This window comes from Physella acuta, unplaced genomic scaffold (genome assembly GCF_028476545.2).
Source record: "Physella acuta isolate Inbredline_101_S28 unplaced genomic scaffold, ASM2847654v3 ptg000175l, whole genome shotgun sequence".
Taxonomy (NCBI): Eukaryota; Metazoa; Mollusca; class Gastropoda; family Physidae; genus Physella; species Physella acuta.
This window is the reverse complement of record NW_026731694.1, coordinates 562,655-581,331: the sequence shown is the minus strand read 5'-3', so window position 1 is coordinate 581,331 and position 18,677 is coordinate 562,655. Positions and strand designations below refer to the sequence as shown.

Below are 18,677 nucleotides of genomic sequence, written 5' to 3'. Positions count from 1 at the left end.
ATACGCCCTGTCTGGAGATTAGCAGATGTAAATTAAGTAACAGACACTGACGCAACCAAAGAAATCTGAGACTGTTTTGTTTTTGTATGCCCGAGAGGAACGTAGATATAGGCCAACTGGGACGAATCTGCAATGGTGAACACTGAAATATGTATGAATTTTTCAGTTCGTGTGCAAAGTAATTCAGTGATGTGGAGGGGTGGGTACCATATACCCCAGGAACTGACTGAATGAAAGATACATTTTAAGTTACAGCTGTTGGTGACTATTAAAATTCCTTTCTCAATGACTGTACTATTTATACGTAACTTTATTTACATTAGTGCATTAAGGTCATTTAAAAAGAAACACAATTAGATAAAAAAAACAACAAATCACCAAATTAAATGCTTTGATAATTTATTCTTAATATTTTTTCATAAACTAATGGTACAAACAACTTGAAAATATTACTCCTTATTTATTTTAGTGTCGACTACGCAACTTAAAATCGTGGATAGCAAATAGGCTTGGGTTAGAGCTAGGGATAAGATGATGTGTATACAAATTGAAATGATTAGGTATAATGTATTCATGTATTCTCACAAGGTTTATGGGTGTGAGTCGGTACACTCGGGGACGGGGATATCGGGGATGTGTAATGACCCGGGTAATGACCACACTATCTATATATATAATTCTCTTCTGGGAGACGTTAGAAAACAAGCTGCAAACGCGCCTTGCAGTCCCCTCTCTTCCTCTCTATCACTACCACCCCCACCCCCCCACCCCCACATGGTCTGGTGAGCGGTGGTTCACTCTAAATGTTTACAATCATAGAGCCGGGTTTAGTGACGGCTATTAGGGGCAGATAATTTAGTTTGAAACTATTTTAAACTTAGAGGAGGTAACTAAGAGGAGGCTGCTTTCACGGGAGGGGGGGGTATAAAGTAGGGGTTGAGGAAAGGGGGGGGGGGTAGTGTTTTAAAGCAAATATTTTCAGTTGCAGCATTGGTACTGTCGAATTCATAAATTATGAATTTCTGAAAAGTAGAAAATAAAACAACTAAATAGCGGCGTAAGATACGCCGCGGGTCGGCTCGTAAGATATAATTGAATTCCATTAACGCCAAGGTTGTATAGGTCAGCATGACCCCCTGTCTGACATGCTTATCTGCCCTGTATACGCCCTCAGAGGACTTCGGCCCAAGAGCTGGTTGTGTGGAAGATTGTCTCATGTAAGTGTGGAGGATTGTCTCATGTAAGTGTGGGAGATTGTCTCATGTAAGTGTGGAAGATCGTCTCATGTAAGTGTGGAAGATCGTCTCATGTAATTGTGGTAGATTGTCACGTGCAAGTGTGGGAGATTGTATCTCATGTAAGAGTGATTTAGCTCAGCATTAGAAAAAATAAACCCGTCGTTGAGTGGACATAGAGGACGTTGTTGATCTTTTGGGTATGTGGTGAAATTTTAAGTAGAATTAAGTTTTTCCGACCTTTTAAATTTTTTTAATAATGTCATATACAATGTGTATATGATAGAGTGGAAGATTAGTGGGCTACTTTATGAATAAACATTGATCAATTTTTTTAACTCAACCTCAACTTCTAATTAATTCACATGTTACAATGCTTGAAAATGTTTGAAATTTTTGTTGTTGTTGAGAAATCAGAATTAGCGTAAAGTACTATTTTTGGTCACCGAAATTAACTCAGTAATGGCGAAAATCAAGAGAATACGATTTTAAACCTATGTACGACATTTCGTTCGCCGAACTGAAACTGTACTTATGTTATCGGTATTTTAGAAACCGGAAATAGAGTTAAGTACCACTTTCGGTTTTCTGAGTTCCCAAAAAAAGAATTGAAAGTTATCTAAGTACAAGATTTTAAAATTAAATATGAAACTTTGTTTACCTAACTAAATATTAACAAGCAAGAGACTAAGGTAACACTTCCGTTTACCGTAAATCGCCATAAAAGTAAACTAAATATTTGATATAATTTGAAATTACGTCAACCTAATTTAATTGGTTCTCAAGTTATTGTGTTCATGTACACACAGACAGACATAGAGACAGACGGACAAGATCGCAAAACTAAGTTTCTACGTAAAGATTTGTCAAAATGAACTAGATCGAATATCTCTTTTAAAATACTAGTAATTTAAAAAATTCAATCAGCGTCAGTTGTTTCAATGGCTCAATTTTATTTCCCTTAACAACTCGGTGGCCCTGTACCTCGTGGCCCGTGGACTCAGTCCAACCTGGTTGCATGGTTGTTACGCCATAGGTTGGTAGTGAGTATAGTTTATCATACGCTCAGGGGCGGAACTACCATACCGCCAGACCCCGCAATGCGGGGGGACCCAGGACGTTTAGGGGCCCAGTTCCGACCAAAAAACAATGCATTTTTTTTTTTCAAAAATTATGTTTTCATGCATCTTGAAAGTGGTTTTGTAAAAAAAAAAACAAAAAAAAAACAGGTCTACTATAGCAGAGATTGTTGCGTAGAAAAATATTTTAAAATCTACAAGAGCTATAGTTTGAAAGGTAGGTAAACATTCACACTACTTCCATGACTTACTGCCCTTCTTTAAAATAGGGATGCCCACGAAGCTCATTTAAATAGTTTTGTACTATGTATATTAAAAAGCAATTGATTCTCTGAATTGTTACTTAAATAAGACGTACTATACAACAGTATAGCTATAGAAATCAATGTTTTCAAAATTGATATTATAAAAGCCAAAAATGAAAAAAATAAACATAACGCGAGAAACCATTCACGAATCAAACTAACGTCTTTATATATTTTTGATCAGCATATTTATGACGTTCTTTCTGACTTACATTGAGTTTGGACTAAATTTTTTCTGTTTTGTTCTCTCAGAATGGTTATATATTGCAATGAAGTAAACTAAATTACTCAGGATATAGATCATATATATATATATATATATATTTATATATATATATATATATATATATATATATATATAGGGCAGGGGTCGGCAACCTTTTGAAGCGGAAGAGCCAAAAGTTACACTTTTCAAAATTTCCCTGGTTTTAAAGAGCCACTAACATCTTTTTATTTCAAATATTTTTTTTTTATTAAGATTATTAGTATTTGTGCAAGGAGCTGGAGAGCCGCCACTTTATATCAAAGAGCCGCATGCGGCTCGCGAGCCGCAGGTTGCCGACCCCTGATATAGGGGGCCCTAGATTTTTCTTTGCGGGGGAGCCCTTGATTTCTAGTTCCGCCACTGCATACGCTGCTGGATTTATGTTGTTATATGAATAGTAATCGCTTCATCTGGAGACTTTGATGTAAATTGTAAATTGTTTATATTTTATACTTTAGAATAAGTGACCCAGAAATCTATACTGTGATAGTATACTCGCTTAATTAAAAGTAAACGAAAGTCTAATTGTAATTTAGTAAAATGTTTTAAATTATGACGTATGCATGTACTACGCCAATGTGATAGCATACACTACACGCTTAGTCTTGTCTTGTTCAGTTTTGTTTTGCATTTTCCTTCTTCATTCAGCTTTGAACTGTCCTCAAACTAATTAAAAAATAAACCATAAAGAATAGGAACCTGTGCAAACATATATTTATTTCAATTATTGTAATCATTTTATCGATTTCAGCCATTCAACACTTCACATGTAAAAAAAAAATCCTCATATATTAGAAAATGGCAGATATATTGGAAATGCATGACAAGGAGCCCATCATTGGATTCATTAACATTAAGAAATGGAAGTTTGGTCTAAGGGAGATTATTCTTGGTGTGATCGCCCTTTTGCTCTTGTTGATCTGCTTTATATTGTCCGGTTTGTTTAACAAAGTCAACAACGAGTTAGTGGCTTCAACAAGTCAAGCTTACCTAGGTAGGGAGGCTGGCTTCATTTTTTTTTCCTCGAATTTTATATTTTGCTTTCTGGTGAAAATTTTATTATACATTTCTGTAGCCTATAATCATTCATAGTTTGGCACATTAAATAAAAAAAATATTAAAGTTTATATCATCTTAACCAGACGAGCGTATGTGTGTTGATATCGGCTGTATGGAGACGGCCACCAGGGCCATGGAACTACGGAGCAAAAGTGTTGACCCGTGTGAGAACTTCTATGAGTACGCTTGTGGCAACTACCAGAATGTGGCACCGGTTTACCTGGATAGAGGTGAGGTTTGCGGTTATTTAAATTCTATGACCTCAACAAAAAATGAACTAATTTTTGTTTCTATCGCATGATTAAAATTATTATTTACCTAAATGGAAATTTTTGTTTAGTTCAATACATTAAAGTATGGATTAATATTATTTTTTTCTCTATAGATTCAATGAAACTTCTTAGATATAGGAGGTGGGTACCGTTTGTGGAGAATAGGATTAGATTCCCTTATGCCAGAAGTGTTCTGGAAGATTTAACACGACAGAACGAAGATCGCATGATGGACCTATTGGACAGCCCTATATCAGATGCTCACGATGCCTCGTATGAAAGAAAACTGAAACAATATTTTCAGGCTTGTAACAATATGTTTGATCGGGACACGAAGAGAGGTAGGTTAAAGGTCAGGGTCAAATTAAACAAGATAAATGCGACAGCGAGGTAGAGATGCAGCGCGCGCTTGCTAACCAGTTGGGTATTCATTTAAACAAACATAAAAAAAAACTCTGTAATAATAGGCTGGAGGCTTCACGGAAAATAAGAAAATAAAATAATCATGCATTTCTGTAATACATATTATAGATCAAGTTAGCCACCAAAGATTTTATTAACGAAAACAAATGTGTTTTATGTTATTATATTCAATGCAATTAAAAGCTTATCGTATAACTGTTTTTATATTTGTTTTATTTTCCCTTATTTTAGTTGATAGTTTTAAATTAAGTATAAACCTAATACGAGTTAAAATATTTGCTTTGAAACCCGATTAGTAGCTTGCGACCTAAAAAGACAATTACCTACCACAACTTAACGCCCGTGAGACTAATACTCATCAAATCCAATTAACAGTTTAGAGCTTGCTGATCAAAATATCGTTATAGTCTAATGTAATAATTATCTCCTTTTGTGCTTATTTAATTTGTAATGATCAATTTAAAATCTAATAAAATAACGAATTAGATATTTTGGCGTTGTCGCCGAAGATGAATGCATATTAAAATTTAAAACGAAATCAATGCTTTAGAAGTGGTTTAAAATAAGTTACAAAATTTGCCGCAAGCCGCAATTAAAAAAAACAACACAAATTATTGACTAAATGAATGCTCATTATTAGGAGAAAAAATAATTTTTAAAAATGGTTTTGACTTAGCAAAAATCTGAAGAAGTTCTACACGACAATTTTGCCAATAGGGCGGAGGAAGCCATTAAGAATAATAAGAATTTCAGACAACAGACCAGGACCCGTCATTAACAAGCACACACTGTAAAGCTGGACCACGATTTTCTTGTATACCATAACTTACACCAGTAATAATTATGTGGTAGAGATTAACAATACAACCAACTATTTTTTTCAGGTGCTCCGTTACTTAAGATAATTTCTGAGCTTGGAGGATGGAAACTTTTAGGCAACTGGAAACAAGACTGGAACTTCAATGACGCTCTGAAGAAGGTTCAGGCAGATTTCGGTATAGAGGCGTTATATTCAATTAAAGTAAATATCAAACTTTTTTTTACACAATGTTACACTTTAGTTACTTAGTGCTCATTAGACATAATTGAACCTTTAATTGCTCGATACTGGTATATTGTTAACCCCTATATAAGTTATGACATCTTCGCCGTCTTTCTTTTGTAATTTATGAATAGCTTCTAGCTTTCATTCTGTCATCATTGAATAGATTTCTTTCAATATATCTCACTTCATTTATATTGTTGCTGTCATGTTTTTCTTCACCCTTATCTTTATTTTCTTTGGTATCTGCATAATTTCTTTCTTCTTTAGTTTCTGACTTTCATCAGTAGTTTTCTCAATTTGCCTACTTGGAATATCAATCAATTTGATACACATATTTACATTTACATTACTCTAGTTATTTGTATCGGAATAAGATGCATTTTTCTAAAGTTCTGGTTATAGTCATGTCTATTTTGATTTGAAGTTCTTTGCAATATTGTTCTTTCTCTGATCTGCCGATCTATACTCGTATTGATCATGGCAGTGACCTGGTTTCCCGCAGTAAAAATATCTATTAGACTGTGGTCTCTTATATTTAGGATCACTGTATCCACAACTCGATACATTACTTCTTTGAGTTTGGACTTGGTTAATTACTTTGTAGTTTTTACTTCTGGTTTCATATTTATTAACTTAATTGTGATTCAGTATTAACACTAATTCAAATATCAATTTATTTGTCAAGTTCCTCACCTCTCTGTAAAATTTATTTTTAATTTTCAGTACATCTTCTTTACATTTTGACTTCAGGTTTCGTAGGAGTTCTGCTATATTTGCGTTCTCTCCAGTATTACTTGTTTCGTTGACTAACTTGTTCGCTGTCATCAGATAGCCTTATTGTATCTTGATTACTGCATTCTCCAATGGTCTTATGTTATCAATGTAACTGCCACTTTCTGATGGTATTATGTTATTTGTTTGACTGCCTTTCTCTGATGGTCTTATATTATTTGTTTGACTACCTTTCTCTGATGGTCTTATGTTATCACTATTACTGCCATTCTCTGATGGTCTAACGATACTGTCTGTTTCGCTCACAAGGGTATGATTCAACATAAAGTTAATCTGATTAGTAAACTTTGAAATTTCTATTACCTTGAAATCTTTGCTAAGTTCAATCTCTATTTTCTCCTTTGGTTTCAAATCTTTGTAAAATTATGTTAATGAGCTCTTTATTCATTTGTGTGTCAATATTAGGGATATTCTCTTCGTCAATGTGCACTTTAAATTCTGCCGTTTCAATTTCTAGTTTGAGTTCTTCTGTTTCTGATTTGGCTTTTTTCTATTATTTCTCTCTCATGTACTTGGTTTTGTAGCTGCGATTTTTTTCCTTTGCTACCTATTTTTCGTTTTCAGCCACTACTTGTTTGATCTTCAACTCTATCCTTCAGTTCCAATTCTTTCTCTATTTTCATTCTTTCAAGTTCCTTCTGTCCCTCAATTTTCATTTGTTTTAATTTTATTTTTAGCTCCCCATCTACTGTCTTTCTGATGCTCTGCCATTTTTTACGTTCTTTGCCAAGCTTGAATCTTGTGTTGTGTGTGTTTAAATCCTGGACAAACACACAATTTGTTACACTCGGCTTCTTATGTATTTTTTGCCCATTTTAGCCAAGTGTATCAATTGTATATAAACACAATCCACAACGAGAATCTATATCATGGGTGTATAATTATCATCAATCACAAGAACACATTACCAGAAGAAAAACTGGCGAGTATGTACACGAAGTTGACACCACACTACATTGGTTCTCACACTGCCTCGTTCACACACTTCCTCGTTCACACACTTCCTCGTTCACACACTGCCTCGTTCACACACTGCCTCGTTCACACACTTCCTCGTTCACACACTTCCTCGTTCACACACTTCCTCGTTCACACACTGCCTCGTTCACACATTGCCTCGTTCACACACCGCCTCGTTCACACACTGCCTGGTTCACACACTTTGTCCCGCTAGCACACCACTTTCAAAGGGAGGCTACTTACACACACACACACACACTCTCCGTGCCTACACATTTTCGTTACAGACAATCCACGTTACAATAAATATATTATTTGTGATGGCTAAAAGAAATAAAGTATAAAACAAATATTCAGGTGCATAAAAGTGTTAGTTATTAAACGATTTTTTTAGGTGCGAAAAGACTACTTTAGCAGCGAAAAGGCTGACGTTGAAATTTTTCAATCCGGTACAAGTGAGATCATGGGTGTAGATATGTGAGTTGTTTCACTTGTAGATTTTCATTCCTTTCTATTTCCTAAAAGATTTAAAAGATTATAGTGAATCTTAAAATTTTTCTTTACCTTCATCCATTCTATCTCCGCTATGACAAGAAACAAGACTTGATAGTTTATAATGAAACTTAATTTTTCCCATACCATTTTAGGTACCTAGACAAACGTTTCCAGAATGCGTACAAGACGTTTATTAGAAAAGTTGGTAACCTTCTAGTTAATGACGCCATTACTATGAATATCACCCAGGACAACGGGACAACAGAGTCAGATCTGGACGAGTTTGTCAACGATACCTTCACCATAGAGTCTCGTCTAGCAAAATTTGCATTTTATAATACAGATAATTTTCTTGTTTGTATTTAATTAATTTAAAAAAAAAGATATGTACATAATATACAATTAACACTAAAGTCAGATAATTCCGCTAAAATTATTTCTTAATTCGAATCTTATTATGTTCGAACATTGAAGATATTTCATACTTGATATTGTTTTTAGACGAACTTGACTGCTCTAAACGCCGAGTCTCATTGTCTTATCGACTGGGTCCAACAACTGAACTATTTCTTCGGCACAACCAACATCACAGGTGCTACGGAGGCCAAGTTCCAGAACAAAGACTTTCTCTCGGATATGATTACGTCACTTCCTGCTCAACATATGCGCCGGATGTTGCATAACTACCTAATATGGCGCGTTGCTGAACCATATGGGTATTGTAATTATGTACAACAAATGGCTCAGTGCTAACTGCCTTAGATTACAGACTAGCCTTTTAATTAAATTAAAAAAAAAATCATCCCAAGACACATGGGGCGGATGAAGTAGAGTTTATCTACTGCAGCGACCTCGGCATATGAATGGATAGTGTAGTCAGCACTATGGCTAGTCGCCTTTTTCTCTAAAATAAGTTAGGTACTGATTAGAGCTGGGTTGACTCACGGACGTTCCACTAATTTAAACCCGGTTTTGAACTCGAGACTCGGGTTAGCAGCCTAGACCACGACGTAAGTATGTAATAGGAATTTTAAATTTTAAATTTTAATTTTTTAATGTAGTCTACCAGTTAATGACTTATTGATATACAAATAAGGCATCATTAATTCCACGGGAAGGGAACTGCTAATGCTAATTGTTTATGTAAACTAAAAATGCCTAATATGTTCTACAGGTTGGGTTTGTCGTGGGATTATATGCAAACTGTCAAATCGTTTGGGAAACAGTTAACCAGCATACTTGTCCACTTGGATTCACGATACTTTTGCATCCTTACAGCGGAGAATAAACTTGAAGATGCTATGAGTGCACTCTATGTCCACCACTTTTTCAATGAGGAGAACAAAAGGACGGTGAGATATTTTCAAATAGTGACCACACTATGAGAACAAAAGGACTGTGAGATATTTTGATATAGCGACCGGATAATGAGAGCAAAATGAAGTTGATATGTTTTCTTCAAAAGGACCCGAAATATTTTCATATAGTGACTAGAAAATAACACATTGAAACGTAGGTTCTCTTCATTAAGTTTTTAAAATTCAATCACCCCTTGTCCAGGTTCACGAGATCACAGACAACATCAAGCTGGCCTTACAGTCACAGTTAGAGAAGACGCCGTGGATGGATGCAACAACCAAACAATACGCCAAGGAGAAGCTGGATAAAACCATCTTCAGAATGGGGTACCCTGACTGGATTGGTAACCAGACATACGTATGCGATATTTGCTCATTGGTGGTGTAAAATTGATTGGAGCACGCACATTATTTTAGTTCTTATTATGAGTGAATATCAACGAATTTACAAAAATCCTTCCATGATTACTGTTGTCATTGATACAATTCAATTTCGACAATTTTCCCTTAAGAGTGGCCGTAAAAAACATTTAAAAACCTTTATTCTAAAAAGACACCTTAAATAAAATACGTTATACAAAAAGGCCGCCGACAAAACGATTCAGACAAAATGCCTTCGACTTAATACATTAGACAAAAAATAGAAACACCATATATCAGACCAAATACCTCAGAACGATTACATCAGACAGTAGTTATTTTTTAATTTTTATTTTATTGTCTTTTATTTTAAAATTCTGATTTCATTATCTTTTATATTGTAAATTAAATTCTGATTTCACAATCTTTCATATTTAAAATTCTGATTTTATTTTTCAGGTTGATGTGATGTACAGCGACCTGACCATCAACGCTAGTGATCATTTTGACAACCTGATCAGCATTAATCGTTTCCTCGTGAGATGTAAAAGATATGAATTCAACAACCAACGATTTTGGCCAGAAGATTTTTTGTTCTCCGACTTCATCACAACTTTGGGACCACTTATTGAAGAAAATATCGTGTTTGCCTCAGCAGGTACGAAACTTAAAACTGCGGGTTTGTATACCAAAATAAAAAAAAATAAACTAATCTAATAATTAAACTTAATTTTCTCAATTTTTTGGTGTCATTTTCTAAATGTGCTAAAAGTGGCATTTAAATAAATCGATAGTGAGCTCCCCTAAACTTTCTCGAATATTCTTATATAACCATACTGGGAATGGAAACTCGGATATAAACAGGATTTTGTTTTCATTTTGAATTACTTAAACTTTTTAAAGTAAAAAAGAATCGCGTAGAAAAAATAATTGCGCACCAAGTGAACGCCAAACAATATGTGTATAATAGCGCGGAATATTAATTGATAGGCCTACTTTATAAATTCACATTTGAGAAATCAAAAATAGCGTAAATTACTACTTTCGGTCAACAAACATTACCCAAAATTTGACAGAGGGCAGAGAATTAGATCGTTTACTTACATGTGAAATTTCATTTATCAGTCTGAAACAGTACTCAAGTTATAGGCTATTAAAAAATTAAAATTAGAATAAGTTCCTCTTTCGGTTATCGGAAAACGTTGAAAAATTGATGTAGAACTATTAATTTGATATAATACTTATATATGAAATTTCATCAACCAAGTAACGGCACTCAAGTTATCGTGTTCACAGACACACAAACACAAACATACATACTTACATACACACACGCAGTCATTCGGACACAATTGCAAAACTATGTTTTTCTAACTCAGGGAGGTGTAATACGTCGAGATTTGTAAAAATTTCGCTATTTTTACACGCTTACAATATTCAAATTTATTCAAATTCAAATTTATTAAAAAAAAAACAGTAACAATTGTAGGCACGAAGGCCTTTTTTTCACATTGGCCATTTAAACAAAAAAAAACAACAATTCAATAACAGCATTAAAAAAAAAAAAAAAAAAAAAAAAAACATAGCAGTAACATAGCACTAAAAATGTGGAATACTTCCTCTATTGCCTAATTCGTATACGAGAAAGGAAAAAAAAATTCACGGGAGGGGGCGATTTTTTCCTTACATAAGGTATATTATGTTTATGAATAGATTTAGGCTTAGGTGCATTCGAAATTCGCATTTCGTAATGGTCAGTTATGGAATTAATTAATTAATAAATTTAGAAAAATACTGTAGCCATGACCACTAATCAAGCTTTGCAATTATTGTTTATAATAATATTAATATGTATTGTTTTGTATAATCTATTGTTACACCAATGATTTTTTTTAAAGTAAAAAAATCGTGTAACCGAGTTAATAGCAGTTGTACAGTACGTTATTTGTTTCAATCGCGAAAATATAGTTTCGAAATTTCTGGAGCAAGCCTAGCCGTAATAGCTAGAGGTTTAGCATGATTTTAAACAAAAGAGTCAAACTGGACAAGTGGAGTTCACTTGTTCCTGTGACCTCGGCATATGAAGAGATAGTGTGGCACTATGCCCAGTCGCCTTACTTTCCCTAACGTGAGTTAGGTACCCATCAGAGTTGGGATGACTCAAGCAAGGTCTACTGACTTGAACCCGGATTCGAACTCGAGACTTACGGGTTAGCAGTCCAGGTCTCTACCACTCCGTCCATGCTTTTACCAGTTTTAAAACGTTTTGTGAATTTATGAATTGTATTTCTTCTTCCGTTGAGATGTAACATTTGTTTTTGAAAGGAATAAAGTGAATGCAATGTGCAAATTTTTTCTCATTTAACCCAGGTGTTCTTCAGTATCCCATCTACTCCAGCAAGCAACCCCATTTTGCAAGTTTTGGATCCCTCGGCGCCATCTTGGGTCGGGCCATCCATCACATGATTGGAGACATAGGAAAAGACTTCGACAGACAGGGCCACCAACTTTCAGAGACATGGTGGTCGGACGCTTCTGTCACAGCATATGAAAAAGTCAGGACATGTTTAACCGATTTCTGCAATGATGCCACAAAAACTGACGTAAGGCGGTACGGCAGACAGGACATTGCAGACTTAACCGCCTGGATAAATGGCGTACGGCTAGCTCTGATTGGCTACAAGGATTGGGTCAAAAGTCGAGGGATTGTTGAAAAAGTTTTACCGGGAATTGGATTAAACAACGAGCAGATGATTTTACTAGCGCATGCGCAGACGTTCTGTTACGTGAAAGACGATATTCCTGATTGGTTAAGATTTTCTGATATACAAAATGACGACAGGGTTAACAAGGCCCTGGGCCAACTTAAAGAGTTTTCTAAAGCCTTTAATTGTAAACCCGAGGCTAAGATGAACCACAAAGGCAATTGCGGCTATTATTAGATTTATGTATCTTTATTCCTTATAGTTTATGTCAGTTGTTTTATTATGTTTATGTTTGTTTGATATTGCTTCGGCATTATAATGTGTTAGGATAATCAATAGAATGTTCAAATTTTCCAAAGGGTGATAGACACGTTCAAGATTAGGACGAATATATCAAGCCACTAGATGTAACCGACACTAAAATAATACGCCAGGTAGTGTGTCAGTCCGTCTATCGCAAGTTAAAACATTGATTAGTTGCTTACAGTGAATATCTGGAACAAAAGTGTTAATTTGATGTCAATTTATGCAGAAATACATTAAGCCTTTAAGCCAGTTGTGTTTCGATCCTCCACTAAAAAAATTGCGAAGACGCAATTCAAGGCATACAATCTCCACGTGCATGAATGAGGTTAAAAAATCTAATTAAACTACCTGCAAAAGATGTTTAATAAAAAGTAAATGGGATTATGTTTTAAACTAAAATTTCCCCACTGAAAAATCAAAATACACTTAAGGTTTCTTAACTAAATGAAAAGACATATTCTTTTTGAACTTTTCAAGTGTTGTGCAAAGAATTAGAAAAAAACAACAACCCGCCTACCGAACAGTAATCTAGAAGGTTTTAGATGTTTACAAGATTAAATGATGTTATTTGTACAGCAGTTACCGCGTGTGATATCCAAAAATAAGAAACCTGACATTGGCAGCCAATACAATGCTTAGACTATACCTAGCCGATCACGTAGCAAAACTAAAGTAAAATATAAAACAATTAAAAAAGAAAAAAAGATCAGCAAACACCCTAAGAAATCAAAGTGGTAAAAAATCTGGTGATGATTTTCCAGCATTAACAATATAGTAAAGAACAAATTTAATATGCATATATAAAATTAAACTACCTACTTTCTAATTGATAGTTTGTGCTACATTATATTTCAAATTAGTTTATAAATTATCTAATAATAAAATAATGTGTTTAAAATCATTGTAAAAATCACTTGTTTAATTTTTTTTACAGTAGAAGTAGGTCTATGTCGTTGTTTGTAGCTTATGAACTTTCAAGCAGCCTTACAGAAGTTTTGTAGTAAAAGAATAAAATCTTTGTTATATTTTATGAGCGACCAATTGTTTTCTTTTATTGTTGTTTAAATAGGGTTTGTATTATTATATCTTAAAATACATTGGGTTTTTTTCTCGTTAGTGCATATACAGACTGAAAGATTGTTTTTAGAAACATTTGTAGGTACATGTTTAAAAATACAATTTAATAAGTAAAAGCACTTGTAAAGATTAGTGCTAAATATATTATTTGTTATTAAATTTAAAAAAAATTAAACATTTAGCTATTTCAATGTTTGTGTAACATTTGATTGTTATTGGGATTGGAGATTCGTGTCCAATTTGAAACGAGTGGATTCAGCTTAATAATGTAAATTTGATTTTCTGGTTTCAACCCATGACGCAGCCTGTAAGAAAGTGACTAATCTCGAGGAATCGGGTCGATTGAAAGCCAGTACAAGAACGACAACAATACTGCTACTAATAGCATTGTGTATTGTTTCTTTTGGTAAGAAACCTACTCTTAATTTTAAAACGTCTATAACAAAATGACTGTTTTTAAAAACACACACATTGGCAAAATGTTTTGCAAAATGTTTTTAAATTGAATTTTTTTGGAGCTCAAAAAAACTAAACACTAAACATTTTGGTAAACTAAACAAATGTTTAGAAGTATTAAAATTTCGCACACCCAATTGTAGACAAGAGAAATAAGACGGTGACAACACTCAAATTTGACTATATTTAAGAAGGAAATTAGGAACATTAGTAGTCGCCAATGGTATTTGTGACGTATTTGTTTTGTTGACATCAGCCGTAAAGCAATCATTATTGTTAGTCATTATTAATTATTTTTCTCTGCTATCTGGAAACCGTCTAGTATAAAGTTTAATAGAATCTTTCTTTTATTCAAATGTTTTCGTTTTTACTTTCTCGTATATACGAAGTATAGAGAAAGTCTTGTATCGTGCAAAAAATAAAAAAAAATTGAGATTTTTGCAAATCTTGACGTTTTACACCTCACTGATACTGAAAAATATAATTTTGCAATCTTGTTCGTATGTCTAAGTGTCTGTGTGTGTCTGTATGGGTGTGTAAACAAAATAACTTGAGTACCGTTACAGCTAGGTTGATGAAATTTCATATATAAGTATTTTATCAAAATCGTAGATCCTGATCAACTTTTGAGCGATTTCAGATAACCGGAAGTGGTACTTTTTCTACTTTGAATTTTTCAAAAGCCTATAACTTGAGTACTATTTCAGATAGATAAATGAAATTTCACATGTAAGTAAAAGGTCTAATTCTCTACCAGCTGTCAATTTTGAGTAATTTCCGTTGACAGGAAGTACTAATTTGCGCTATTTCCGATTTCTCAAAAAACTAATGAAAATTTATAACATACTAATAATATTCCTAACTATTATGTACATTTTTTTTTGGCGTTCACTGGTGTGCAATTCTTTTTTCTACGAGATTTTATTCTATTTTAAAAGGTTTAAGTATTTAAAATGGATTAAAAATCATGTCTATATCCCGAGTTCCCACCCCCTGTTTTTTTTATATAAGAATATTCGAGAAAGTTTAGGGGAGATCATTCCCGGTTTATTTTCAAGAAGGAAATTAGGAACATTAGTAGTCGCCAATGGTATTTGTGACGTATTTGTTTTGTTGACATCAGCCGTAAAGCAATCATTATTGTTAGTCATTATTAATTATTTTTCTCTGCTATCTGGAAACCGTCTAGTATAAAGTTTAATAGAATCTTTCTTTTATTCAAATGTTTTCGTTTTTACTTTCTCGTATATACGAAGAATAGAGAAAGTCTTGTAATCGTGCAAAAAAAAAATCGAGATTTTTGCAAATCTTGACGTTTTACACCTCACTGAGACTAAAAAATAAAATGTTGCAATCTTGTTCGTATGTCTGTGTGTCTGTGTGTGTCTGTATGTGTGTGTAAACACAATAACTTGAGTACCGTTACAGCTAGGTTGATGAAATCGTAGATCCGTATCAACTTTTGAGCGATTTCCGATAACCGGAAGTGGAACTTTTTCTAATTTGAATTTTTCAAAAGCCTATAACTTGAGTACAATTTCAGATAAATAAATGAAATTTCACATGTATGTATAAGATCTAATTCTCTACCTTCTGTCAAATTTTGAGTAATTTTCGTTGACCGGAAGTAGTAATTTTCACTATTTCTGATTTCTTAAAAAACGCATGTGAATTTAAAAAGTACCAATAATATACCACACTATTATACACATCTTTATTCGGCGTTCGCTTGGTGCGCAATTATTTTTTCTATGAGATTCTATTCTATTTTAAAAAGTGTAAGTATTTAAAATGAATTAAAAATCATAACTATATCCCGAGTTCCCATCCCCTGTTGTTTTATATAAGAGTTTAAGGGAGATCACTCCCGGTTTATTTTAGTGTAGTCAAAGAATGTGGAAAATGAAAATTATATTATTTTATGCGGTTACTCCCTTTGATAGGTAAAGCAGTTCTGTAAGTCAAGCTGGTTAGTTTTCAACACCATAATATATCTATGAAAATATAATATAATTTGAAGGTGCCTACTGCATCAGGGCTATCTCATGACCAAATATTAAGTTTGAATCTCATCTGCAAGTGGTCGATCTAGTTCAACCTCCTAAAAATGTATAGTTTGTGCAAGGCCGCTGTCATTCTAGGTCCGTTTTCGGCTATTTAAAACTCGATTATTGAGTTGACTCTGTTTTTCCCTTTACAACTAGAGTGAACAGCAAACTTTTTTGCCATACCATTTCCCTGAAACTTACCTGCAAGTACTCTATCTACTAGGTATGAGTAACACACACACACACATACACACACGCGCGCGCTCGCAAGGACGAAGTGGCGTCGCTAGGTCAGGTGTCACCCGACGCGGTACGTATGGTGTCACCCCTCCCCCCTTTTTCTTTTTCCTGTGTAAATTTTGCAGTTGAGTTCGACACCCCTCCCAGTAAAAGCTTTAAAGTGTTCACATTCAATACTAATGATGTTTATCTATAGTCGGCTGCTAATACAGCCGGATGTATTATTGTTTCCTCTATAGTTTAAATTATTATGGTGTGATCCCCCCTCCTTTGTAGGGATTGTCATTATGTACTTATAATACTTTTAACTCTAGTTAAGCATTCATTGAACTGGCAAAATACATATATTCTATATATCATGTAATTTTTTTGTCTTGGTGTCACCCCCCTAAATGGTGTCACCCGGTATATATATATATATATATATATATATATATATATATATATATATATTTAATTTGAGTTATTTAACGATAAAAAAGTGTTACTTTATTGTCTACCGTTTTTTATGAACAATAGACGTCAGTAATATCATCATTATTTGTTGTTAGTCTACATCAGTGGTTCCCAACCTTTTTCGAGTGGCGACCCCCTTTTATAAAAATTAAGTGACCCGCGACCCCCATAGAATTAAAAAGCTGAAATTAGTATGGAAATTAATAAGCACTAAAATAAGATTTTCTAGTAGACTTTCAATATGAACTACTCTTGATAACTGTTTTATAGCATGAGTAAAATTGCATACTATTCACTAAATCTTCGTGGTTAAGTTTTTAATTTAAAAAAAAAAAATTTAACGCCAACCTATGTCATTATAATTTTCTTAATTTTGCTTTTAATCGAAGAATAGTAATGAAAATAAATATATTCTCGAAAAGTCAATCAATTTTACGCTTGGGTATGAATGGTGAATACTACACAAAAATTGTGTCTACAGTTTTTCATCTTACACGGAATCATTCTGCAAATCAAAGAATTCATCTTGTAATTCATCGGGAATGCTGGCAACATCAAGGGAAGAAGAGAATGGGTAATGCGTAAATGCAGATTCTTCTTTTTTCAGCTCAGAGAAATAGCGATGCAGTTCGTTTTCAAGAGATTCAAGATGCCCAGAAATCGCTTCTTTCAAAATTTTAATTATCTCACAATCAGATTCATCTACCACACCGCAGAGTTTCTCAAATTTACAGTATTTCCAAGATTTGTTTTTTTACCGATTTTGCAGCTTTGATAAAAATGCCCCGAGATTATCATGGAAAGTGATAATATTCGTTCATTTTCCCTGAAGCTTCAGGTTAATCTTATCTTGATGTTCGAACACATCTGCTAGGTATGATACTCTCTCCAACCACTCTATGTCGTTTCGTTTTAAGTATGCCAAAATGTCTTGTTTCCTTTGCACTTCCAAGAACAATTGGATTTCAGATTTCAATTCAAAAACACGATTCACAACATTTCGTTTGACAGCCAGCGTACTGTTGTGTAGAAGAGCAGAACCTCGTGATCTATATTAATGTTTTTGCTCAGTTCTTTGAAGGCTCCAGATTTTTTATAATTTACGACTTATACTAGTAATGGACTCTTGATGTCGATTGGTTAGGGCAGTGGTTAGGGAGCTAAATCTTTTCTGTTTTCTGAAAGCCCGATTTTGAGCTAAACATAGATGGCGCACCATCCGTACAAACCCCCACAGCCGTTCTAACCCAATTTAATCATCCAGTTTCAAAAAAGATATTTATCTTCTCCATGCTATCTTCACAAAAGAGCAACTCTTTTATCTTTGCTATCATCCGCGTGAATATAGACACAGACCAGCAACTGCGAACACGAACTCACGTCTGTTGATTTATCATCTTGAAAAGCAAACAATGGTGAAAGCTTAATTTCAATAAAAATGTTATTTAACATTTACGTACATGTAGCGTTTGATGGGATTTTCTCCTATTGTTTTTTTTTTTTTGTTTTTTTTTGCTTGGCATTTTCTATCGCGACTTCATTTGATGCTTGCACTAATGCTGGTGAAAACTTCTTGTTCGATCAAGTCTCTGGCGTTTGCAACTAGCTTATTACCGACGAAAGAACTCCATATATTTTTTGGTGTGTTCCGAATGACTCGTCTCAAATGACGTTTTAGTTTTGAATCTTAGATTCGTGACTGAGAACAACTTTGTACAGTGCGCTGTGTTTCTTCTCTATT

The 18,677-nt window shown here is 34.0% G+C and overlaps 2 protein-coding genes across 2 annotated transcripts; both read left to right on the top strand.

Moving 5' to 3' along the window:
- Positions 1-1,295: 1,295 nt before the first annotated feature.
- On the top strand, positions 1,296-4,421 carry LOC131936350 (neprilysin-2-like). Its single transcript, XM_059293286.1, has 4 exons — positions 1,296-1,309; positions 3,636-3,878; positions 4,027-4,173; positions 4,348-4,421. The coding sequence occupies exons 2-4, from the start codon at positions 3,683-3,685 to the stop codon at positions 4,419-4,421; spliced, it is 417 nt and encodes a 138-aa protein (XP_059149269.1). The 5' UTR covers positions 1,296-1,309; positions 3,636-3,682.
- On the top strand, positions 4,353-13,172 carry LOC131936309 (endothelin-converting enzyme 1-like). The gene is made up of 9 exons (XM_059293236.1): positions 4,353-4,556; positions 5,523-5,659; positions 7,830-7,912; positions 8,083-8,284; positions 8,432-8,646; positions 9,105-9,282; positions 9,491-9,646; positions 10,108-10,306; positions 12,019-13,172. The coding sequence occupies exons 1-9, from the start codon at positions 4,442-4,444 to the stop codon at positions 12,588-12,590; spliced, it is 1,857 nt and encodes a 618-aa protein (XP_059149219.1). The 5' UTR covers positions 4,353-4,441; the 3' UTR covers positions 12,591-13,172.
- The last annotated feature ends 5,505 nt before the right edge of the window (positions 13,173-18,677 follow it).

Bases quoted from the DNA above. Each gene is read 5' to 3' on its own strand.
- LOC131936350 (XM_059293286.1), top strand. From the start codon at position 3,683: ATGGCAGATATATTGGAAATGCATGACAAGGAGCCCATCATTGGATTC. The intron at 3,879-4,026 runs GTAGGGAGGCTG...CATCTTAACCAG, and splicing joins AACAAGTCAAGCTTACCTAG to ACGAGCGTATGTGTGTTGAT. The intron at 4,174-4,347 runs GTGAGGTTTGCG...GAAACTTCTTAG, and splicing joins ACCGGTTTACCTGGATAGAG to ATATAGGAGGTGGGTACCGT.
- LOC131936309 (XM_059293236.1), top strand. From the start codon at position 4,442: ATGATGGACCTATTGGACAGCCCTATATCAGATGCTCACGATGCCTCG. The intron at 4,557-5,522 runs GTAGGTTAAAGG...TATTTTTTTCAG, and splicing joins TGATCGGGACACGAAGAGAG to GTGCTCCGTTACTTAAGATA. The intron at 5,660-7,829 runs GTAAATATCAAA...CGATTTTTTTAG, and splicing joins AGGCGTTATATTCAATTAAA to GTGCGAAAAGACTACTTTAG.